A 26536-nucleotide genomic window follows, 5' to 3' on the forward strand; every position below is an offset into this window, starting at 1 on the left:
AAACTTGCATTTCCTACTACCTAGTCCAGAGCTCTTCCTATAAGATGCTGAAAACAACTTAATGTGTTGGGTTAAAAAGAAGAGAAACTAAAGAATTTCTTGGTGAAGATAACACTAAAGTGTATTGAAAATTGTCTTAGCAATTACACTTTCAAGGGAGGAGATCCATTTCTAAAATAACCGTGCCATATAGAATTGAGCTTTTTAAAGCTAAGATTATAACTTCTATCACTGTAGGAGCAGACACAATCAAGTGTCTTGGTCATTTTGGAGATTAGCACATGTGTGTTAGAGGAATATCGATCGATACACAAAACCCAAACACTATCTGAACAAGTCTCATTATTTAGTAAATCCATGGTGATATCCAGTCAGGTTTGAGGAAGTGATACCTCTGGCTTTTAATGGCTATTAATTTATATTCATGGATCATCCTCCTTTTATTTACCAACACAAAGTCAAAGACGAGAGTTCCTGCCACACTTAACTACTTCGAAAATCTTCATTACAGGAAGGGAATAAAACATTTATGGGAACACAAGAACAAGGGCGGCAGTTTGCCTCAAACAGTGTTAAACTGTTGAGGTACTCCTTGGTTTGCCCACCCCGAGACTGAAATCTGTAAATAATTTTACCAGTGTTCTTATCAGTCAAACACTGATAAAATTATAACCGAGGTTACCTGAAGAAATCTGTAAATCAGAATTCTGTCATTTTGGCAGCAGGTTTTGAATATGTGTATACCTATCTTACTTAAGTATTGCTTTAGTAGCTGGCTTGCACCAGGGAAGATCTTAACTATTTAGCATATTATTATTATTATTATTATTATTATTATTATTATTTTAAAACTGAAGAGCACCTGGGTGGTTCAGTCAGTTAAGCATCTGACTTCAGCTCAGGTCATGATCTCACGGCTTGTGAGTTCCAGCCCGTCTCAGGCTCTGTGCTGACAGCTCAGAGCCTGAGCCTGCTTTGGATTCTCTGTCTCCCTCTCTCTGTCCACCCCCCCCCCATCACCACCCCACTCACACTCTGTCCCTCTCTCTCTCTCTCAAAAATGAATAAACATTTAAAAAAAAAACCTTAAAACTGTATATATCTGAATCACTACTCTTTTTGCCTGTTTTGTTTTTCCTTGATATTCTATAGTAAGTTGACTAAGATTTCCCATGAGTAAGAGAGAAACATTACTTTCTATTCCTTTACCTGATTTTTTATATGCTGAACCTTTCAGTCTCTGAAATAATACTTAAGTGAAAGAAATGTGCAGATTGCTTTATCACTAGTTTTACATTCAAGGATAAAGGAAGTTCTTTGAAATTTCAGTCATTGCTTTTACCACTCAAAGCAAGATACTAAAATACAAGTATTTATGCCCCTTAGAGGTAAAATTTCACATTCATTCAGGAGGATTTTTTTGAAAGACGAACAAAGTACAATAGATAGATAGGTATTTAAGCACAAATCAACTTCAAGGAAAGGAGATTATTTACTGGGAAAAATTCAAAAGTAAGTACTTTATGTAAAGAATTTCTCCATATGCATTTAAAGAGAGTGTTCCCTAACAGTGTAATTTTACTAGTGGATATAAATTATTCAGTCATACTCTCAAATTTTTTGAACAATTTTGGTAAAAGATTTAAAGATCCTGCTTGTAGCAAGAAGGAAAAATGTCCTTGTATGTCTCCTATAGGTAGCGGGCCGTGCTGTTCCTGAGGTTGGCAGACTCGGTTCTTCAAGCAAAAACACACTTACCCATCTTCCCGTAATAATGTTAGACGTCAAATAGAAAATCCTAGAGAAAGGCGAGAAAACATTACCCTTTCTGAAATAGTTTCTTACTAGGAGTAGATGACAAAAGACTTGGCATTCATTTAATTAAATAAGTTTTAGATGACAATTCTTCAGTGTCATAGCAGCAGCTTAGAATTTTAGAAAAATCATTCATGGTTCTAGAGAATAATTTGCTTTCAATAAGCAATCTATATAAAATTAAAAGCCAAAAAATCTCTTACATGTTATTAAATGTTTATTTATTTTGGGGGGGGGTGAGCAGGAGGGGGCAGAGAGATAGGGAGAGAGAGGGCGAATCCCAATCAGGCTCCACACTCAGCATGGAACCCAACACAGGGCTCAGTCTCCCAACAGTGAGATTATAAACTGAGCCAAAACCAAGAGTCAGATGCTTAACCCACTGAGCCACCCACGTGCCCCTTCTCTTTCAGATTATACCACGAATTCTTTGTTATCTTGGAGATGCTACTTTTTCTGTGTGCCCATCTTTGGGCTATCACTCTGGTTATCCATAACTATTTGCAATTACGTCTGTGTAAGGGAGGACTTGGCAGAGTGTGATTGTGAACAAAATCAAAATTCTGTGAGCAAGCAGAAAGCAGATTTAGGTGTTTAGTATGCAACCAACAGTACCCATCAAGTTCCTCTACTTAACCGCTTGCTTTTCCTGTTGATCTATTTGTGTGTTTACAGGCCTTTTGCTATCTTTTCATGATCTTTCTCAAGTGAAATTCCTTCTCTGTATTTCCTCCAACAGCTCAATCAAAATGGAATGTTTGCTCCTTGGGGCCTGTGTCAAATGTCTGGTGCCCACTTTCAATTTCAATTGCAAGGGCCCTTTTAAGGTGGACAGAACTAGGGACATTTGTATCTTCAAGGCTAACAAAAAGCCTGAAGTAGAGTAAATGATTAACAGATATTTATTAAGCAGAATGTATGTGTGTCTACCTATCTTTTACTATTATTATATCTAAGGTTATTTAATCATTTAGATAAAGTCTAGTTACTAGTTTGTGTCACATTCTTAACTTAAAGGTTTATTGACTGTAGCTACTTTCAAGTTATTATTAGAAGTCCTGTGCTGTAGCTAAGAAATGATTATATGACTTGCCTTTTCTTTAAATATCACAGAGTATAGCCATTTATAATATTGACAAAAAGTGATTGTTTAGTGAATACCTTTATGCTAAATGTTGTAAAAACCATAAAAACCGTATGGTTTACCATATGGTTTCCCCAATCCTATATTTGGGGTAAACCTTACAAACAACCAAAACACAAAATACACTGGAACAGTGCAACTCAATCTTTTAAACACTTGAGCATTGCCATCTTGCAAACTTAAAGGCACTCAGTGAGCTAAATTGAAACCAGAAGTTAAGTGCTTAGTTTGTTTATACTTTATATCATTTCCCCTAGAGGCGATATGACATGAGATATGAGTGGAAGTTTCTAACCAATGCTTAGGTAGAATGATCAAAAGTTTATGAGCCTACTCCATGTTTGGTCAGGGCAATAGAATTTATCTGAGTGGCTCTCAATGTGGCACCAAAAGTTGTTCCATTTAATGTAAGATAGTCCTAGAGTGGCCATTCTTGATAGAAACTATAAAACAGCAAGACGAGATTAATGATTGCTATCATTTTAAGTTATTTTAATTGTTTATCTTGATAGTATATTTCCCTTGACAGTGTATTTCTTAAGAAACATTCAGTAGGAAGATACACTGTTATGGATATAAAGTGTTACCTTTCAAAATGCATTTAATGATTATAAAAGTTAAGATTTGTTCACACAGGCTTTACTTGAATGCAAATAACCTGTTATTCACAATATGAAGCTGACATAGGAAAATTCTGGGATTCAGATCACCTACAGGGCATATTTTACACATAAGTGCTTTAAACCATCACATCTCAACGTAGCATTGAAATTGAGTTTTAGAGATTTAAGAAATCATTGACTTCCGGAGATACTCTGTAGGAAACCTAAAAAATGTGGACCCTGATTTTATTTATTTATTTATTTTTAATTTTTTTTTTTAATTTTTATTTATTTTTGAGAGAGAGAAAGAGTGCAAGCAGGGGAGGGGCGGAGAGAGAGGGAAACACAGAATCCAAAGCAGGCTCCAGGCTCTGAGCTGTCAGCACAGGGCCCAACCGGGGCTCAAACTCACAAACCATGAGATCATGGCCTGAGCCAAAGTCGGCCACTTAACCTACTGAGCCACCCAAGTACCCCTGGACTCTGATTTTAATCCTCAAAGCAATGTCAAGAGACTTCTTGCTAAGATTTTCACTATGATTTCAGTTCTCCATGTAATTCTGAAAATAGATCACATAAACCATTACAGCATTTTGAATTTTACATCAGATTAAACAAAAGCAATACAGTAGAGGCATATTTCTGTAAAAGCAATAAATATATAAAGAATACTAAATGGGCATCTGAAATCAATATTTCATGACCGGTTCATGGAGCCCAACAAAACATGTCATTCAGAGATGGCCGGAAAGAAAGAAGAGGAAAACAGTTATTTAGAAAGCTTTAATCTAGTAATTATTTACAAGTAGATCAGTTTAAATAGAAATTATACGTCACTATGTTTCTGAAAGACAGACAAGGAAATTTTTAAAAACCTTCAGCGTAGGCCACGGCTGTAGAAGTTACAGCACTGGAACGACACTGTCAAGGCAGGAAAAAAAAAATAGCTCATGAGAACCGATGCATCAAGAATCTTAAAACAAGGAAGCCATGATTTCTTCCTTTCAGTTGCTTACAATTTGTGGGGAGGGAGCCGTACACACAGAAATCAATTAGAGGGAGTGAGTGTGTAATGTAGTGCTAACTGCACGCAGATAATGTACACATTGCATCATGTTTTAAAAGGGAATGGCTACATGATGACATGGCTTTGCTGTATTTTTCTCCACAAATAGTTCAATGCCAAGCAAAGCTGTGAAAACATGAGCTGGAAATTTCATCACACTCTAGTGCCAAAATAATCTAAATCTTCAGGGTTTTTTTTTTTTTCCCTTTAACATTTGGTGCGAATTCAAATGTATATATGTGGAGAAACTACACTGGGTCACATTATTTGCTTCTGTAAATTCTGGAAGGAAAAAAAAGATGGATTTTTTTTTTATTCCTAATGAATTCTTCCCCTAACATTCTGAAATCTGTTTTACGTGTTTTGAAAAATACGCTTTCAAAATTATCACCGAATCTTAAAAGAGTGATTTTGTTTGTAGCTTGCCGACCAGGTTTCTACAAGGCTTCGGATGGTAATGTGAAATGTGCCAAGTGCCCACCGCACAGTTCTACCCACGAAGATGGTTCGGTGAACTGCAGGTGTGAGAATAAGTACTTCCGAGCAGACAAAGACCCTCCATCCATGGCTTGTACCCGTGAGTAGTTTTGCTGCAACCCATGCCTCCATGTTTCTTTTATTTTGTGTTTTTTTTTTTCCTTCTGGTTATTGTGCTTCTTTCTTCTTTTTTTAACGCATTTGGCCCATTTCCTTCCGTTATCCGTTATCCGTGTGCAAATTGAAAGCTTTCTCTGCTTCACTCTCCATGCTGGCTCACCACAAATGCAACATTTATCATGCAAAATGAATTAGTTTTTAAAGCACTTCCTGCAACAGGACCCCCAGAAAGAAAGAAAGTTTTCTGTATTTTGGTTTAGATCCTGTATTACATTTGACAGAATAGGGGAGGTTATAGTCATGGGATTTGTGTTTTTACATTTCTATTCCCTCACGTTACTTGTAGGTCATAGGTCATAGGGAAAAAGGACTAAGATTTATAAAACTAATAGTAAAGTTTTCATAACTATTCACAAGGGCATTGAATTTAGTAGTAAATTCCCTCATTGGACTTTGTGAATGTATCTTCAACTTTGAGTCAAAACTCCCCCGCCCATGGCTTGGGGACGATAGTGCTCTTGAAGCCATGTGTCTATAATCTCATGGATCCTCTAAGGACGAATTAAAAGTATATAATAGAGACAAGATGGTTATTTACCTCTTTCGGTTCCATTGTAAATTATCTATTTCCCTTGTAGTAGAAAACAGAAGTGAGGCTCATTAATCTTTGTTGAACTACTTTGCAGGACCTCCATCTGCACCAAGAAATGTTATCTCTAACATAAACGAGACCTCGGTCATCCTGGACTGGAGTTGGCCCCTGGACACAGGAGGCCGGAAAGATGTTACCTTCAACATCATATGTAAAAAATGTGGGTGGAATGTAAAACAGTGTGAGCCATGCAGCCCAAATGTCCGCTTCCTCCCTCGACAGTTCGGACTCACCAACACCACAGTGACAGTGACAGACCTCCTGGCACATACTAACTACACCTTTGAGATCGATGCCATTAACGGGGTGTCAGAGCTGAGCTCACCACCAAGACAGTTCGCTGCAGTCAGCATCACAACCAACCAGGCTGGTGAGTACGTGCTCGATGCTTTCTGCTCCCACCATCTCAGAGCCAAGTCATGATTTTGACAGAGTGTGCAAAAAAGAGTGGGGAAGGCAAAGGTTTGAAAGAGTCCCAGAATGTTCTCTTCTGTCACGTTTAAGCAGTTATGCTACGTTCAATACCTCAATTTAATTCTTCAAGTAGGAATAAGTCATATTTATTAGATGATTTTAAACTAGTTTAATCCCTTGTTTTTCAATTTGGAATATTTAAATAACCGCGGCTCTGCATATGGTTCTTGTGGGGCTCCTTGAAACACTTTGATATTCCAAAGAACTTAACAGACACTGAACCTTAGTTTGCAGAAGGTTATATAGGATACCTAAAACTACAAAATATCTTTACCTTAGTTATAATTATATCATATTTTTATATAGTTATTCTGTTGCTTTATGTTCCTCTGAAGCTCTAAGTATTATAGCTCAGATACAGATAATTCTGATTAATTAAAAATAAGAAAATAAATCCATTTTATTTGATAGATATAATTTGTATTTAAAAATTCAAAGTAGGGAATTTGTGGAGAAGCATGGTGAAAAGAGGTCTTAGTAGAGAACAGTTGGAATCACTGACCTAAAAATGTTTGCAAATATAAATTACTTTTATATCTTCTATATTTCCTGCTGACAGTCTTTCCCCAGTTAAAACAAAACACTATATTGGCAGGTTGTAAGCAAAGGCCCTTTAATATGGAATGGAAAAATGAAACAACAAGCAAACTTCTCACCTTTCTTGATCTTACATCCACAATATTTCTCTTTTCTTCACTGTTAGTAAATCTTGTTATTTTAATCACCCCTTAAATCTTCTATGTGTTTTCTCATTCTCTGATAATTCTTACGATTTTTTTAGTATGGCTTTTTTTTTTTTCAACAGTGTAGTGTCCAGAATTACTGATGAGACTTTAGTTGTGATTCTCTGAAACATGTGGAAGGGTTACTCTACACAGTATACGCAAAGGACATATCAGTGATGCCCCTTTGAAATAAGGTGATCACAATGTTTCCATTATTGATAACTGTGATGAATGAATAAGAGTTTTCTTTTGTAGCCAACAAAGGCTGTGCGAAGTTAAGCTGATAGGTGTTTATTGTATATAATTGTTGCTGTGGGGTATCATAATTAGGGATACTACATTCCAAGCAGTTCAAGACAGAAATATCATTGCATCCTTTATGCACAAATAAATAACGGAGCCAAAACGGGAGAAAAGGAAGAGACATGATGCGCCCTGAGAATGCTTCAACAAGGACCAGTTTCTCTTGTCAGCTCCCAGATGGGCTCACCCCTGAGCCAGAAGTCAGGATTGAGAGGCGACTCTGCCTCTTAGCCGCATTTGGCTTAAACTGCCGAAGCCCCTCTGCTGTCTTCTGGGACTCGCCCTTCGCCCTGAGTGGAAGGTGTACTGGATGCCATAGGGAAAGGGAAAGAAAGAGAGAGGTCTGAATTCTCTCTTTAGCTGAAAGCGGTCTTAGAACAGCAGCCAAAAAAAAAAAAAAAAAAAAAAAAAAAAAAAAAAAAAAAAAAAAAACAGCTAAAAACACCACTTTTGTTTCTCTCACGTGGTTGGCTCAGGAAGATCCTTAAACTACTAAAGGCACACAGTTAAGAGATGTTACCCAGGGCTAATGTTCAGTAAGTATGCACCAGTATGACTTTGCTGGTTATACTAGTTCAGAGTAGTTCCAACTACTTCTGCAAGGGAGTTAGGCAGATACATCTGTATCGGTTCATTTCTCAGGTATCCTGGGTAGCCCCCAAAACCCAGTATCTTAGCTCCATAATCCTTGCCCATAATCTAGCAGCCGAAAGATAAATGCTGGCGTAAGAGGGGGGTCTTCAGGGCTTTGCACTGGAACGCCTCCTTCTTGAGGGGTCCTTATCCCTATTATGTCATTGATAGGTATTTTGTGTATAACCCCTGCCGGAGTCCACGTTCACCTGTCTCTTTCTGATTCCAAATCCCTCTTTTGGTCCTACTTTGCTTCTGGTCTCCTATATTGATGAAAGTCTTACACTTTTACATTGTCTCATGGTGATATATAAACTTTATCTGTGGAAAAGACAGGACTTTTAAGGGAAGTGTGCTGAATCATTTTTTAAATCTTGCTTACTGAATCTGTGTTTTTTCCCCCACTGGAAGCTAGGTCTCAGACCAAACAACATATGCTTTTGCTTTGCTTCAGTTAATGGTATTTAAACTTCGTAACTAATAATATTTAAAAATTCGTAACTTCAGTTTATGTAACTGTCTTCCATGAGAGAAAAAGATGAGTAATGCCATTGCTATATATTGCATGATTATAGCTTCTCATATTCAGTGAACACGGGAATTTTAAGAAATTATAATTATGTGGCAAATGGCTTTCCCCAATCCTATATTTCATGCTGATTTACTACCTTGTTTAAAATAGGAGCATCAATCTGGGTTATAATTATCTCCCAAGTCAAACAAAAATGTATAAAAACAAGCAAGAGCGCCTTCTTTCCTATGTTATCATTGGCCTCTGGCTTTCTGACAATGCATTTATCAGGAAACTAATAGTTCCAGATATACACACTGAATGAATCTAGGTAAGGGCAAACAAGAACAGGCCAAGACATTAAAAAATAAATGGGGTTGACGCTTCGGCCCTCCCAGTTACAAATCACAGGGTAAGACAGATTCAGCAGGGATGATATCAGTTACTCTCTCTAACCCCACTATCATTTAAAAAAATAATCACAAATTTGTCTACACGATGCACCACAGGCATTTATATATTTATTTCAGGGCATCTGTATCGTTTTGTGTGCCTGGGGTGCTAGAGGTCTTTGTTCCATCTTCAAATCCCCACAGTAAGATATATAAGCAAGATTAGGAGCGATGCCATTTCTCCAGGGAGTGTTTCTTTGTTTTGCTTTATTTTTGTTCTTGTGAAGGTTAATGGACTGGTAGCCTTGAAAAATGAGCTCTCTACCTACTAAAAAGATATGGCTGTGACAGATATGATGCCATGGTGTTTAAATTCCTCCTAGTCTCTCTATCTTTGACAAGGATATAAAGGGAGAAGGTGAAACGTGTCCCTTTGAATTTCGTTTGTGAGATTGAGTTTGTTGATTTTTCTCTTGATTGCATTGTGAAAGCCGTGTGATGACCACGTGATAAGGCACCTTCTAAATTGTAGGGGATTATGTTGTAAATTCGGATGTTAGTTCAATACTTTCCCAAGGTATGCCAGTGCGATCAAAATCATGGTCTCTCCATAAAGATTGTATCTATCTGTGAATCTATCAGTCAAACATATCCAGAAAGAACTGCAAATTGCAAAGCAAAAATCTGTAAAGTTGTAACTTAGTGTAAATTGTTACTTCCTGTTTTTGTACTTGCATGAGTGTATTTACCTTTCACTTCTGGAAACAATCATTCCACTAGTGAAACATCAGTCTGCTTATTCTCAACCTCCATCATAGAATCTGCCCCCTTTTCACTATTCTATAGCATGTAATGATCCCAGACTAAAATAGGGAGCACTAATAGAGACCTTAGGGGCTTTCAGTTTTGAGGTCCACCCCACCCCCATTTTATAGCTGGAGAAACTGAGATCCCAGAGGCTTTTCTAACATTTCATCAAAGAGATCAAACTTTCATTTATGTCTCCCAACTCCAATGCCATTTCCAACTTCTATCCTCATATTCTTTCTGTCATCCTATGATTCATGCCATGTAGCTACAAAAATAAATGCTGCCTTGGAGACAGAGAGGGGCTTTGCTGGAACATTGACTCTAACTTATGCCATCCCTAGTAAACTTGGTTCTTGCTTCTCCGCCATCTATCACGGGGTTACTTAGGGGCGTTCTGCAAGAGATCTTCCTTATCGTCTCTACTCTTCCGCAGACCTAGCTTCATCCTTCATGCCCTCATTCTCCACAGATGATTTTCCCTCTGTGATATTGTGATTTATAATAAGAAATAATATATTTGGTTTTGGTTCCAGTTCAGGGTGCATGTCTCCTAAAACCCTTGGAATTTCCTAAGTGATAAGAGTAATAAAGGTCTATTTTGTAATTCATAACAACCCCCACTCAACCACACCTGTGTTTATGTTAATGAATCAACTTTTGGAAAACCCTAAGGATGGGGGCTGGTTGCTGGGGGAACCAAACCCCGTGATTAGAAAGTTGAAACTTTCAGCTCCCTTATCCCCCAGCCCCAAGCCCAGGAGTAGGGAGAGGAGGCTGGTGATGATTTAATCAATCTTGCCTACATAATGAAGTCTCCTTAAAAGCCCAAAGGATGGGGTTCAGAAAGCTTTGGGGTTTGTGAACACAGAGAGGTGCTGGTACGTTGCGTGCCTGAAGAGAGGGTGGGAGCTCTGTGCCTCTTCCCGGATACCTTGCCCTGTACATCTCTTCCATCTGGCTGTTCTCGGGTTGTATCTTTTTTTTTAATTTTTTTTTAATGTTTATTTATTTTTGAGAGACAGAGAGAGGCAGCTTGAGCGGGAGAGGGCAGAGAGAGAGAGAGAGAGAGAGGGAGACCCAGAATCTGAAGCAGGGTCCAGGCTCTGAGCTGTCAGCACAGAGCCCGATGCGGGGCTCGAACTCACCAGTCGCAAGATCATCACCTGAGCCGAAGTCAGCCGCTCAACCAACTGAGCCACCCAGGCGCCCTCGGGTTGTATCTTTTTATAATAAGCTGGTCATCTAGTAAGCAAAATGTTTTCCTGAGTTCTATGGGCTACTGTAGCAAACTAATTGGACCCAAGAAGGAGGTAGTGGGAATCTCTGATTTCAGCTGGTGGGACAGCATTATAGATAACAACTTGAACTTGTGATCAGCAGCTAAAAAGAGGGCAGGGGGGCCTTGTGGGGCTGGGCCCCTAACTCTGGGCTCAATGCTAATTCCAGGTAGATAGTATCAGAACTGAATTCCTTGTAGGATACCCAGCTTATGGGTCAGAATTGCTTGGTGTGGGGAAATCCCCACACATTTGGTAACCAGAAGCAAAGTGTTCTGTGAGTTAAGTATTGAGATTAGAGGAGGCATATCAGAGTGTGTTTTTCCTCTTACACTGTCCTCACTTATCAAGACCTTCAAGGTTGAGAGGGAAAAGAAAAATGCTACTCTCTACCCACCCCCTCCACAGTTTCTTTAAATCTAATTCCTGCCTCCCCCTCTGTACTTGCTAACTCCCACTGATTCCCGAGTCTTAATAGAATGTGCTCTCAAGCAAATGTCCTCCCCTTCTAGCATCTTCAGCATTCCCTCTCCTGGCTTTTTTCCCTTGCCTTTTGTGTTGTATAGGTGTTCCTTCATCTTAGAGGAAGTTACAAATAATCAAATAACAGCAGCAGCAATAACAACACACACAAAAGTGTGTGTGTGTGCATTATGAATGGTTTGACTCATCAAGGTTTCATCCTATTTTTTTCCTGATTTTCAATCTAAGATTCGACTTTTTTTCACAGAGTAATCCATACCTCTCCTTTTGTTCTTTCATTCATGGTTTGATATCTGCCCTCATTCGATAGCAAGTCACTTCCTGGAAATCAGGAATAATTTCCTCTTTGTGTCTCTATGTTAAATTGTTAGGAAGAATATAAACTTCACAAGACCATAGACCTTGTCTCATGTTCACATTTATATTTTTTTGGACATAGAACAAAGACAGCAAGGCCTTCTAACACCTTGTAATCACTCAAGTGTCTACTGAATGAATAAGTGATTTTTAATGGAAATTTCCATAATTCAAAAATTAAAACACATTCTCTCTCAAATAGCTTTCTTTCCTTATTTTTTCCCCCTCTCTACTAAGACAACCATCATTTCCCCAGTTTGCCAGATTCTAATCTAACATTTAGAAACATCTTTGCTTCATTTTCTACATTTAAGAAGTTGTCACGTACTCTTGATTTTTCCTTTCAATTGTTTTGAATCCTCATGCCTTTTTCTCTATACTCAGTGTTAATTTTTTACATTCCTGGTTATAACATTTATAAATAAGTGATGTGATTAATTTTAATAGTCATCTTTTAATTATGTTGAGATTCTAAGATAAAAAAGAGTAGGAAGTAAAATCCACTGAGATGTATATAAAAAGTGTTAATGGATCAACAAATACATTTGAATGTCTCTTTTATGTGCATGTCATATATGCCCGAGCCATGCAGGAATTTACCATCTAAGTATAGAATTAAAAAACAATATATATGAAATAAAAAAATTTACTTAAGACACTAAACAATGAAATGAGTTAAGATGTCACAGTTAAGGATTTTAGGGAAACCTTTGGAGAAGAGTCAGATGGATAATAGATACAAATAGATACAAATAGATGAAAAATAGAAATAAACCAGATAGATATAAAGAAAAAGAAATACTTATAGCATAGTATTGGAGCTGAGCTCCCTGAGGAACAACAAGGCTAGGTTGAGAGGAGGAAATTGATCTTGTTCAGGGGTAACAAGAAATCGGGTTGGATAGTAAAGGAAAGCCAACCAACCTGAGTGTTAGATAATAGGATGTTGGAGAAAGATACCCATTTTGAGTGGCAGAGTAACTTCACTAGATTTGTGTTTTAAGAGGTAATATTGAAAAGGATGGTGGGGTGGGTGGCACCTGGGTGGCTCAGTCAGTTAAGCATCAGACTCTTGATTTCAGCTCAGGTCATAATCCTACCATTCATGAGTTCAAGCCTCGCATTGGGCTCCATGTTGACAGCACAGAGCCTGCTTAGGATTCTCTCCCCCCTCACCCTCTCAAAATAAATGACCAAGCTTAAAAAAAAAGAGCAGGGAATAAGTTAATAAAGCAATTCTTAGAGGCACCTGAGTGACTCAGTCGGTCGAGCATCCAACTTCAGCTCAGGTCATGGTCTCACAGTTCAGAGTTGGAGCCCCGCATCAAACTGTGCTAACAAACAGCTTAGAGCCTGGAGGCTGCTTCAGATTCTGTGTCTCCCTCTCTCTCCTCCTCCCCTGCTCACACTCTGTCTCTCTCTGTCTCTAAAAAATAAATGTTAGGGGCGCCTGAGTGGCTCATTTGGTTAAGTGTCCAACTTCTGCTCCAGTCATGATGTCACGGTTTGTGAGTTTGAGCCCTGTGTCAGGCTCTGTGCTGACAGCTCAGAGCCTGGAACCTACTTCGGATTCTCTCTCTCTCTCTCTCTCTCTCTCTCTGTTCCTCCCCCACTCACTCTATGTTTCTCTCTCTCAAAAATAAATAAGCATTAAAAAATGTTTAAAAAAAATAAAAAATGTTAAAACAATTTTTTAAATAAATAAAATTTTTAGCATATGAATGACTTAATTATAACAAAAGAGTAAAATAAGTAGCATCATTGGATTTATATGAGTATTAATGTTATCTGCAATTATTATTTTTAAACTTTTGAGCCATAAATTTACCCTCCCCCCAAAAAAAATTAAGATTCAGGGGTTTTGGCCTCTTTCTACTTGGATTCCTGATTGCCAGATTGTTGGCATTGAAGTATCATCAGTCCCAGAACAATTTTAGTTTGACACTTAGGTAAATGCCGTCATGTTTCTCTCAATTTGTGTCAGTTGAAAGAGGTGCCCCTCCATTCTCTGGGTATTGCTCTAGTTATTTCCTTTTCAGTATCTCCTCAATCTTGATTTTTTCTTTTATACAGGCCTGCACAGTCTAAATATTTTTTTCTAGTTCCATCTAAACTTCTTTTTTCCTATGAACATTATCCCGACCCAGTACTTTACCTAGAGTGAACAGCAGATTCCCTCCTCTTTCAGTTTACCCTGCTAAAATTCTGCATGTATGTGTATGTGTGTGTACACATATGTACATGTATGTGTACAGTTTCTATCATAAGATATGATTTGTTCATGTGTATGAAAATATTACAGATGTCACAAAATAGTATTGTAGTATACATTATGTGTGTACACCTTTATCCAGATTCCTTAAAAGTTAACATTTTGCCATGTTTGTTTTATCGTTCTCTCCCCCATCTCCTTTTCTGTATAGATATTACTTATTTCTATTATTTATTTCTCTGTATTTCTATTATTTATTTCTATTTATTTCTTCTCTTTTTTTTAATTTTTTAATGTTTATTTATTTTGAGAGAAAGAGAGAGAGAGTTATACATGGGCGAGGGACAGAGAGACAGGGAGACACAGAACCTGAAGCAGGCTCGAGGCTCTGAGCTGTCAGCACAGAGCCTGACATGGGGCTCGAACCCACGAGCCACAGGGTCATAACCTGAGGCGAAGTTGGATGCTCAATCGACTGAGCCACCCAGGTGCCCCTACTTCTGAACTTCTTGGAAGTGAATTGCATAGGATGTGCCCCTTTGCTCCTACCTACTTTAGCGTATGATTTCCTAAAAGCACTGCATCTTCTTACATAACCTCAACACATTTTTCAAAATGTAGACATTCACATTACTACCTACTGTTATCTCAGATACTAGTCAACTTTTGTCAGTTGTCGCACTAAAACCCCTATAGCAAAAACAAACTCATGTTCTTTTTAAGTTTCTATTTATAAAATAGCTCATATTTATAATAATGAATAAATTAATATTTTTCTGTGAATTAAGTCTGATAAAAAAATACAAAGGGAGGGGAAGCCAATCCTCATCTGTAGGACTTTCTAGGTGTTTGATATTAGTCTGACAGTTTCACAGTTGCTGTCCCATTAAAAAAAAATGACAACTAAATAACATTATTGAAAAGAAGAAGAACTTAGTTTTATATAGATGTCCCATTGAAGGACCACTCATTTCTGCAGAGAAGGATGACACCTTAGAGACTATCCAATGTAATGAAAAGATTTCTGTCCTCAGCCTGGGACAGAATCACTTCTGTCATCCACTTACTCTGGTGATCACAGACAAATTCCTTCATTTCTTCTGGTCAAAAATCGCTGTCCATCATATGAAGGGATTGGCCTAGAAATCCAAGTATAATCTGTCTTGTTTTACTTCTCTTTTGCAATGCGTGTACCACAATTCAGAACTTCATTACTAGTATAATATTAATAAATCATTAAATGTACCTTTAAGTATACACTATCAACTCATGTCCTATAAAGATTTTAGAAGCTTTATGGCCAATGGTTTAGTGGCCTGCTATTTCACAGAATGAAGTAATGATGTCCATTAGTAGAAATAGATATCTTTAATATAGCTTAAATAAAAAATACATTCTTTTTTAAATGTTTTTTTTTAATTTTAACGTTTATTTATTTTTGAGAGAGAGTGAGACAAGAGTGGGAGTGGGAGAGGGGCAGAAAGAGAGGGAGACACAGAATCCAAAGCAGGCTCCAGGCTCTGAGCCATCAGCACAGAACCAGATTCGGGACTTGAACTCACGAACCGTGAGATCAGAACCCGAGCCGAAGTCAGACGCTTAATAGACTGAGCCACCCAGGTGCCCTCAAAATACATCCTTTTGAAAAATGAATTGTAGGGATGCCTGGGTGGCTCAGTCAATTGAGCATCCAACTTCAGCTCAGGTCATGATCTCGTTTATGGGTTCGAACTCCGTGTTGTACTCTGTGCTGACAGCTCAGAACCTGAAGCCTGCTTCGGATTCTGTGTCTTCTTTTTCTCTCTGCTGGCTCTCTCTCTGTCTCTCTCTCTGTCTCTCTCTAAATTTTTACATTGATAAAACAGGAATTTCTAAATCTTCTATATTCCTGATTTTGAAATACATTTACTCTATACACCTTGTTGTTCTGTTTGAATCTAAAAACAGCATATATGGATATGATAGTGGAACACCTCATGTCAAAGATAGCCGGTCAGACTTTAGCATATCTGAAGAAATGAATGTTTCAGTGTAAAGGTAGAAAAGTACAGAGCTGCACCTGCTATTAAAATATGGACACATATTGCTGCAGTCTCTGAAGAGATGTATGCTGTTGTGTAATTACGTACCATCGAAGTAAACTAGGTACCAGAAGAGTCTACATTAGTTCTTCCAGAACATGGAAGAAGATGTTTTGTAGCATCGGTGTCATGAATTGGAATCATAAAACATATTGAAAATCAACCACAAAAAGAGTGGGGATACAATTCTAGGAATGCACTATGATGAGTCCTCCCTTCCTTATTTCACCTGTATGATTAATAAACCCTGAGAATGGAAATCTTAACCTTTTATTCCTCTCAACAAACAAGTGAGGTCTGAGTCAGGCTCAGAGATTATGAGTGAATATACACATTATAATTTTCCTGGTGCATTTTGCCTGTGTGGTAATTTAGCTTCTTTCTTTCTGATTTGAAATGGAGGCAGATACCTGTGCATCTGGGACTATCACTCTGCAGTGATGTGTCATACTGTGCCTGAAGCATTCCACATCGTTTACCACATTAATGATGCCTTTCAGCCATCACATCCTGGTACAGAGGCAGATTACATATCTGCAGCCTGAGCAATAAACCGAACAAAAGCATCACCATACATTGTTATTTAGAACTTTGATGTGAGCTTACAGCCACAACTGTGTGGAGAAACTGTGGATGAAGACAGTTTGGGGGCTTCCAGGATCTAAATTAAATTACGTCCCATCTTCATTTCTGATCCTTAACACGACTACAATTAATAGAGCAGACAAGTGCCTGGAAGATTATAGTTACTTCTTTCTTGCTGGCTTCTCCCAATGGGTGTTCTCAAGAACAGGGATATCATCAAGCAGCTGGAGCAGGAAATATGGTGTTAACTAAAGCATGTGAATTCTAAGAAAGAAATAGCCATTTAATGCTAACTTGTGCCGTCTTCACTGCATCTTTTAAGAGCAAAAACAAAAACAAAAAAAATGCCTATTCAACAGAAATCTTTATTATTATTTTGCCCAAACAAAGTAAGAATATGTTTCATCTCAAACCACAGTATACACAATAATTTAATTTTTAAACATTCTCTGCCCTTTAAGGGTTAAATTAGATATAGAAGGCCCTTAGGGAATAATTGCAGTATGTGTAAAATCATTGAGAAATTGAATAGATACACACATCTAAAAGGAAAAGATGCTTTGTTCTCTGAAGCAAAAATTTTACAAACACTGCCCAGACTTTTTCATAATATACCGTTTTTTCCATAATAAACCTTTAATTATATTTCAGTATCTATAAAAATATTTCTCAGTGTGAATTACTGACATGGTCCATACTTTTGACTTTATAATCCTAATATAGCACCATCATCCAAATAGAAAAAAAGGCACCCCTTGCTAAAGGGACCTTACTGCCATCTGACATAAAATTGTCAGGGTAAATATCCAAATTAAAAGGACTATGGGGACACCTGGGTGGCTCCGTCGGTTGGGTGTCCGACTTCGGCTCATGTCATGATCTCACAGCTCTCGAGTTCGAGCCCCGCGTGGGGCTCTGTGCTGACAGCTTAGAGCCTGGAGCCTGCTTCAGATCTGTCTCCCTCTCTCTCTGTCCCTCCCCCCTCTGTCTCTCTTTCTCTGTCAAAAGTAAAATAAACATTAAAAAAAAAAAAAGAACTATGAACTATGGCATCCCATGTGCCGGGGCCTTGAATTCTATAACATTCATAGTGGGACAAAGAATGCCAAGGCCAAAACATGAGAAGCTCAATTTTCTACCCTGTTTCATGAGTAATTGCTGATCTAAATCCTCTTACTATGATTAACACTGCACTATAGTCTATTACGTAATTATCTCATTTATCTATAACTCAAAGTTAAATGTCTTCTTTGTGCTTACATAGTTCCACAGTTCCTGCCCTTAACAGTTAGGATATTATTTTTTCTATCGCTTTGCCCAAAATATAAGTAATACTGAAGAAACTGTATAAAGACTATTATATTATTATAAAATCTTGACTGATGGGCTTGCATAAATATCATATGATTTTTTTCTTTTGAAATCAAAATTTCATATGATGAGCAATACTGATAAGAACTAAAAATCTGAATTGCCTTATTAGAAAGCTATTTATCCAAATCTTTCTTGTTAAAACCAAACAATAAAAAACCGCTACATTTCTAAAGTAGCTTTGAAATATTATACTTACTATTAACCGATACCAATTTAAACACCTTTATTTGGGGCACTTGGGTGGCTCCGTCGGTCAAGCATCCAACTCTTGATTTCAGCTCAGGTCATGATCTCACAGTTCATGAGCTCAAGTTCCATGTTGAGCTCTGTGCTGATACTGGGGAGCCTACTTAGGATTCTCTCTCTCCCTCTCTCTCTCTTCCCCTCCCCTGCTTGTGCTCTTTCTCTCTTTCTCTTTCTCAAAATGAAGAAATAAACTTTAAAAGCAAGATTAAAAAAACATCTTGACAATTTGTATCCTTACTGGTACTTATTTTTATTTCATTACAAAAAAATAATTATAACAAATCAAGAGAAAGATGATCTGTCTCTGGTCACAATTTTGTCGAGGAACTAGATCTAAACATTTAACATGAGGTTAAGCTCTGAAATACTCTACTTTGATGTGATTGGTTTAGGTCCCGATTCTTTCAAAATTATAATTCATATGTGTGATGTGTAACAATTCTCAATATAAATAGCCATTCTTGCTTCATTCATCTCTCTCTCTCTCTCTCACACACACACACACACGCACACACACGTGTATATATTGGCTTTGAGTCAACACTGAGGTGTGCCCATGAGAAGATCTAATGGAAATATCAAAAAGGCATTTGGGTATATTTGTCTATTCTGCTGAGACTTCGGTTAGGATAAAGGGATAGATAATAATAATAAAATGAGAGTCAAGCAAAGGGTGTCTGTAAGTATTATAGAAATGGACAGAGATATAAGAATTATTTTAATTATTTTAATTCCATATAGTTAATATTCAGTGTTACATTAGTTTCGGGTGTACAATATAGTGATTCAACACTTCAATACATCACCAGGTCCTCATCACAAGTGCTCTCATTAATCCCCATCACCTATTTAACCCATCCCCCATCCACCACCCTTTCGGCAACCATTGACTTATGCTCTATAGTTAAGAGTCTGTTTCTTGTTTGTTTGTTTTTTTCTCTCTTTTTCCCTTTGCTCATTTCTTTTGTTTTCTAAATTCCACATGAGTGACATCATATGCTATTTGTCTTTCTCTGACTGACTTACTTCACTTAGCATAATACTGTCTAGCTCTATCCATTTCCTTGCAAATGGCAAGATTTCATTATTTTCTATGGTTGACTAATATTCCATTGCATATGATGAATGGATTCTCTATCCATCCATCAGCCAGTGGACACTTGGACTGCTTCCATAGTTTGGCTATTATAGATAATCCTACAATAAACCTAGGGGTGCATATATCCCTTTGAATTGGTGTTTTTCTGTTCTTTGGGTAAATACCCAGTAGTGCAATTACTGGACCATAAGGTAGTTCTATTTTTAACTTTTTGAGGTGTCTTCATACTGTTTTCCAGAGTGACTGCACCACTGTGCATTCCCACCAACAGTGCAAGAGGCTTTCTTTTTTTTCCACATCCTTGCCAACACCTGTTTTTTCTGGTGTTTTTGATTTTAACCATTCTGACAGTTGTGAGGTGATATCACATTGTAGTTTTTATTTGCATTTCCCTGATGGTAAGTGATGATGAGCATCTTTCCATGTGTTTATTGACCATCTGGATGTCTTCCTTGGAGAAATGTCTGTTCGTGTTCTGCCCGTTTTTTTAATTGGATTATTTGGTTTTTGGGTGTTGAGTTTTATAATTTCTATATATATTTTGGATACTAACCCTTTATCAGATATGTCATTGGCAAAAATATCTCCTCCCATTCAGTAGGTTCCCTTTTAGTTTCCTTCTGCTGTGCAGAAGCTTTCTATTTTAATATAGTCCCAATAGTTTATTTTTGCTTTTGTTTCCTTTGCCTTAGGAGACATAAGTAGAAAAAAATGTTGCTGGGGCCAGTGTCAGAGAGATTACTGCATGTGCTCTCTTCTAAGATTTTTATGGTTTCAGGTCTCACATTTAGGTCTTTAATCCATTTAGAATTTATTTTTGTGTATGATGTAAAAAAGAAGTCTGGTTACATTCTTTTGCATGTTGCTGTCCAGTTTTCACAACACCATTTGTCGAAGAGGCTTTTTCTCGTTGAATATTCTCATTTCTCATTGAATACTCTTTCTCGCTTTGTCGAAGGTTAATTGACCATATAGGTGTGGATTTATTTCTGGGTTTTCCATTCTGTTCTATTGATCTGTGTGTCTATTTTTATGCCAGTACCATACTATTTTGGTCACTATAGCTTTGTAATATAACTTAAAGACCAGAGTTGTGATGCCTCCAACTTCACTTTTCTTTTTCAAGATCACTTTGGCTAAGGGTCTTTTGTGGTTCCCTACAAATTTTAGGATTGTTTGCTCTAGTTCTGTGAAAAATGCTGTTGATATTTTGATAGGGATTTCATTAAATGTGTAGATTGCTTTGGGTAGTGTAGACATTTTAACAATATTTGTTCTTCCAATCCATGAGCATGGAATGTCTTTGAATTTCTTTGCATCATCTTGTTTTATAGTTTTATAGTTTTATAAAACTATAATTTTATAGTTTTCACAGTACAGGTCTTTCCCTTCTTTGGTTCGGTTCATTCCTAGGTATCTTATTATTTTTGGTGGAATTGTAAATGGGACTATGATCTTAATTTCTCTTTCTGCTGCTTCATGACTGGTGCATAATAATGCAAAAGATTTCTGTACACTAATTTTGTATTCTGCCAATTTACTAAACTCATTAGCAGTTCTAGCAATTTTTTTAAGTGCTTATTTATTTTTTGAGAGAGAGAGACAGAGCGTGAGCAGGGAAGGGACAGAGAGAGACAGGGAGACCCAGAATCTGAAGCAGTCTTCAGGCTCTGAGTTGTTAGCACAGAGCCCAATTCAGGGTTCAAACCCACGAGCTGCGAGATCATGACCTGAGATGAAGTCAAATGCTCAACCCCCAGAGCCACTCAGGCACCCAAGTTCCAACAGATTTTGATGGAGTCTTTTGTGTTTTCTGTATATAATATCATGCTATCTGCTTTTACTTCTTCCTTACTGATTTGGACACCTTTTATTTTCTTTTGTTGTCTGATTTCTGTGGCTCAGACTTCCAGTACTGTGTTGAATAAAAGTGGTGAGAGTGAACATCTTTGTCTTGTTCCTGACCTTCGGGAAAAAGCTCTCCGTTTTTCCCCATTAAGAATGATGTTAGCTATGAGATTTTCATATATAGCCTTATTATGTGGAGGTATATTCCCTTTAAACATACTTTGTTGAGGGATTTTATCATGAAAGAATGTTGTACCTTGTCTAATGCTTTTTCTGCATTTATTGAAATGCTCATATGGTTCTTATCCTTTCCCTTATTGATGTGATGTATCATGTTGCTTGATTTGCGAATATGGAACCACCTTTGCAACCCAGGAGTAAATCCCATTTTCTCATGGTGAACTATTTTTTCAATGTATTGTTGGATTTGTTTTGCTAATGTATTGCTGAGGATTTCTGCATGTGTGTTTTTCAGAGATACCGGCCTGTTCTCTTTTTTTGTTGTGTCTTTATCTGGATTTGGTATCAGGGTAATGCTGGCCTCAGAGAATGAATTTGGAAGTTTTCTTTGGAATACTTTGAGAATAAGCATTAACTCTTCTTCAAATGTTTGTTAGAATTCACCCGTGAAGCCATCTGGCCCTGGGCTTTAGTTTGTTGAGAGTTTTTTGATTACTGAGTCAATTTATTTGTTGGTAATCAGTCTATTTAAATTTTGTATTTCTTCTTGTTTCAGTTTTGGTAGTTTATATGATTCTAGGAATTTATCTATTTCTTCTAGGTTGTCCAATTTGTTGGCATATAGTTTTTCATAATAGTCTCATAATTGCTTATATTTCTGTGGTGTTGGTTGTTGTTTCTCCCCTCTCATTTGTGATTTCATTTGAGTCCTTTTACTGACAAAAGAATATTTTAACAATAATTCTGTATAGTTAAAATCATAAACTTGCAACCAAGGACAATGTTGTGATGCAAAACAAACATTTTATAATTAATTAGCATACCATAAGTAAGACTGAGATGGACAAATTCCATATGATCTCACTGGTATGTGGAATGTGAAAAGCAGATCAATAAACAAATAAACAAAAAGAAAATCAGAGCCATAAATACAAAAAACAAACAATGGTTTCCAGAGGGAAGAGTATGGGAGGATGAACAAAATAGTTGAGGGGAAATGGTCAATTCACCTTCCCAGTTATGGAATGAATAAGTCATGGAGTAAAAGGCACAGCATAAGGAATATGGTCAATGATATTTGAATAGCACTGTATGGTGGCAGAAGGTAGCTATATTTGTGGTGAGCATACTATAACATACAGAGAAGTTGAATCACTATGTTGTACACCTGAAACTACTGTAGCATTGGGTCACCCATACTCAAAAAAGGAAAAAAAAAGGCCATAGGGAGGCTTGAGAAACTGTCTTCAAGGAATAAAATTTGAAGGCAGGGGCACCTGTTGGCTCAGTCAGTTAAGCATTTGACTGTTGATTTTGGCTCAGGTCATGGTCTTGCATTCATGGGATCAAGCCCCGCATCAGGTTCCACACTGACAGTGTGGAGCCTGCTTGGGATCCTCTCTCTCCTCCTCTCTTCTTATCCCTCCCCTGCTCATACTCTCTTTCTCTTTCTCACAACAAATAAATAAATAAACTTAAAAAAAAAAGAATAAAATCCGAAGGCAGTTCTCCATGGTTCATCAATACCAGCTAGCAAGAAAAATGAAGTATACATCAGGAACTTTGACCTTGAGAAGTTATGTGACTTCTACAACCTTTGTGGCTTCTCCAGATCTATTACTTATTCATCTGTTTTGCTGATAGTAATGGCAAATCCATTAAAGGGAAAAAAAGTAAATTACTTAGGAAATGCTCATCTTTTACTTATAATCATTAGAATATTAGCTGTTTCCTTAAGGGACATTTCAGTAAGTTTATTATATTTCCAAGAGAAAATTTTAAATGCCAAAAAATTGTGCTCACTATAGATATTAAAGAAAAGTGTTTCAGCACATTTTCTTTTATGTGCTTGTTTCATCTTGTCATTTGAATTTAGATTTTGAGCAGTGTTTATCCATCTTTTTCCATCTATGGAGGATAATTGTGTGTATAAGGAATGCATATTATGGCTATTCATGCAGATTTCCAACATGCCAGGGAAAGAGATTCTCTATTTCTGTGTCATTTAGTAAGGCTTACTTTTTTCCCCTCTATTTAAAATGCTTTCAAAAAGGTCTTTCATAGTTGACATCTGAAATACATTGCCTCATATAGCATTAACTCCCAGTAAAAAACTAAATTTTAGAACATAACATAGTTCTTTGTTGATATGAATTGATATGGTAAAAGAACTTGATTTAGTTTGAAATTTTTATTTCTGAATAGTTTAAAAAATGAATCTCATCAGTATTCCTTGAGATATTCTTCCATTCTAAGATATTTTCATAAATTCTTATTATTGCAGATAGAAGATAGATGTCCTTATTAAAGTTCCAATATGAAACAGCTAGATTAAAAGCTAGGTTTACAACTTACTATTTGTATGTGTATGTATGTGTGTTTATATACATATCTCAAGAAGACTATGAAGTTCAGAAAGAGTGCAATTATAAAAAGTTTATAAAGTCTAATGGATTTTAAAAGAGAAAGTCTCTTTTCTACTAAATTACTTGAACTTGGATAGTTTTGTTCTTAACTCTCCTATCTATTAAATAAGGATTATCTCTACATTGAGATGTGGCAAAGATGAGAACCAATGGCTGTAATACCATGTATAGTTCTTGCTACTTATAAGTGACCAATACGTGGTAGTTAATATCTTGAATGAATTTTTGGAGCATGAGTAACAAATGCACTCTTGAAGATCAAAATAACTTTTAACTCCTGGTTTTCTTTGCCAGTAAATAACATGCTTGATTAATTGCTTTTTTCTATCGCCTAACCAATGACTGAGCACTTAGTATGAGCCAGGTACTATGCTGGGTGCACTGTGGATAAAATGATGATTAAGATGTGGCTACTATTTTCAAGGAGCTCTCAGTTTAGTAGGAGATCTTAAAGGTTTTAAGAAACCAGCATGAAATTGATTGCTTTGGCCAAGAAAATTCAGGCAAGGCCAGCTGCCAGGAGACTTCAACAAGCATCAGCAGCCCAGTGAAGCAACCCAATGAAACAGATTTATCTCTTGCACTCACAGATAATGCCGAACGATGTATATCCCTTCATCTTTTCTTTATTATTATTAAAGGAGATACTTTAAAAACTTCCTTTTTATGATGTGTTTTGTGATATAATGCTAAAAACTATCCCAAAGATTTTCACAAAAAGGAAAATTATGTGCAAATTAAATAATAGTTACCTGTGAAATTTAATGGTACCCCAGTTGAATGTGTCTGGGTTGTATAAAGCACTTAGTAAAAACATGTGAACTTATAAGTGGGATGAGACCAGATACTTAGATCTATCTGGTGAAACTCTCCACATCAGTATTTCTTTGTTTATCAGTCTGTCTGTTCACTCTTCTGATCAGCCAAACTTTCTATTATTAATATGGAATGAAGCATTCTATTTTGTTAAATATACAAATTTTTAAAGAGTTGCCACATAAAGTAGATGAAACTAGAATGTACTAAAATCATGGATAGTAATTATTATGGAAGACACTCTTTATCTCAGCAATTAAGAAAATGCCCCAATTTTAGAAATGTTAATAATATTATAGACATGAATTGTAATTTTTCTAAAGATACACAGCCATAATTTAGCACTGATGACATAATAACATGCCAGGTTTTCTACTCTGTCTTCTAATATTTATTATGATGTCCATGTTTACAAATATTGCCTATTCGCGAAAGTTAAAAGATATTTCCCACTCTCTCTATTACAAGTAAAAACCTATTGAAATGGGTTTCAAAAAGAGAAATCTATCAAAGGAATTAGATAAAAGAGTTACCCATCATTCTTTATCCAGGTCAACCTGCATATACACTTTGTTGGGAGATAAGAGTTTGTCTTCTTGGGAAGTGCTTAAAAAGATTCTAAGATCTATGCAATTTCACATGTAACATTGGTATTTATATCACCATTTGCTATAATTTTTAGAATACTGGATGAACTTTTAAAATTTATTATATTCAGATAATAAACATTTGTCTGCTATTAGTAGCTATTTCTTATTTAGATGGACTGATGGGCATTAGATATTTTGTACAAATTTGTGTGTATCTTCAAGTTGTAGTAGCCTAAGGAACAGTTGAATGGACACAAAAAGCAGAATATGTGTTATGTAAAGACACAACCAAGTGTGTAGTGCTAGAAATTTGCTAAACACTCTACTAGATATTTTTCACTGAAGCCTTAACACAACTCTATAATTTGAGCATCGTTACTTTTATCGGTAGAAGAAAAAAAAAAACTGTTCCACGACTTTAGTTAACTAGCCCCATCTATCTAATTTAAGTAGCTGAGGAGAATTTGAACCCAAGTCTTTCCAAGCTGAGAAGAATTTGAACCCAAGTCTTTCCAATGCAGTGGTTTTCCCAGTTTTTAGTAAACAAGCTACTACTTTCAGGAATTTGGTTCAACCACATGTCACCAGGACTCTTACAACTTAACAGTGTACTTAAATCAAGGCTCGGTTTTTGTGTCCTGAAAACGTCTTTGAAAGAGAACTTCACTTCTGTAAACAGAAAACTAATATCACTTGCCAAAAATGTATTACTAATTAGATAAAAGTCTGTCCATATAACTCCTAAGATCCTTTCACAAACTACTACGGGTAAAGTTGCAACACTTTGAATAACACTCTGCTTCCCACCGATACAACCTTGCTCCAGTTGCTAATATGGAATTGGTAACCCTCAGGCCTCCCCATTTCAGGTAAGGCCAACTCTTTCCCTCCAGGTTATTTAGATCAGAGCTATTGGAGTCATCCTTGACTCCTTTCTTCCTCTCACAGCTTATATCTGATCCATCAGCATTTTCAAAAAAAACATATGCCTTCAAAATATGTCGAGAATCTGACCACTTCTTACCATGTTCATTGCTACCATGGTAGTTCCATCATATCCATAATAATTTCAGATCGTTTAAAATGCTTTCAGACTGGATTTCTTCCTTCCACCTATAACTTCTCTACAAAAATAGGCCTGAAAACTATACTAATGTTTAATATCATTAATTATTTTATTATATAGATTAATGGTGTTTACATTTTTTCTGAAATATTTTATTGCTGATATAATTTCC

General features: G+C 36.7%; 1 protein-coding gene across 3 annotated transcripts in view; it reads left to right on the plus strand.

The window, feature by feature from the left end:
• EPHA3 (EPH receptor A3) overlaps positions 1 to 26536 on the plus strand; it is a 355677-nt gene that overhangs the window by 219701 nt on the left and 109440 nt on the right. For all 3 annotated transcript variants that reach the window (XM_023238873.2, XM_011285988.4, XM_045036779.1), the window contains exons 4-5: positions 5049 to 5204; positions 5911 to 6246. In XM_023238873.2, the coding sequence (XP_023094641.1) occupies positions 5049 to 5204; positions 5911 to 6246 (492 nt within the window). The remainder of the gene's footprint in view (positions 1 to 5048; positions 5205 to 5910; positions 6247 to 26536) is intronic.

This window comes from Felis catus, chromosome C2 (assembly GCF_018350175.1).
Source record: "Felis catus isolate Fca126 chromosome C2, F.catus_Fca126_mat1.0, whole genome shotgun sequence".
In the NCBI taxonomy this organism is placed as follows: domain Eukaryota; kingdom Metazoa; phylum Chordata; class Mammalia; order Carnivora; family Felidae; genus Felis; species Felis catus.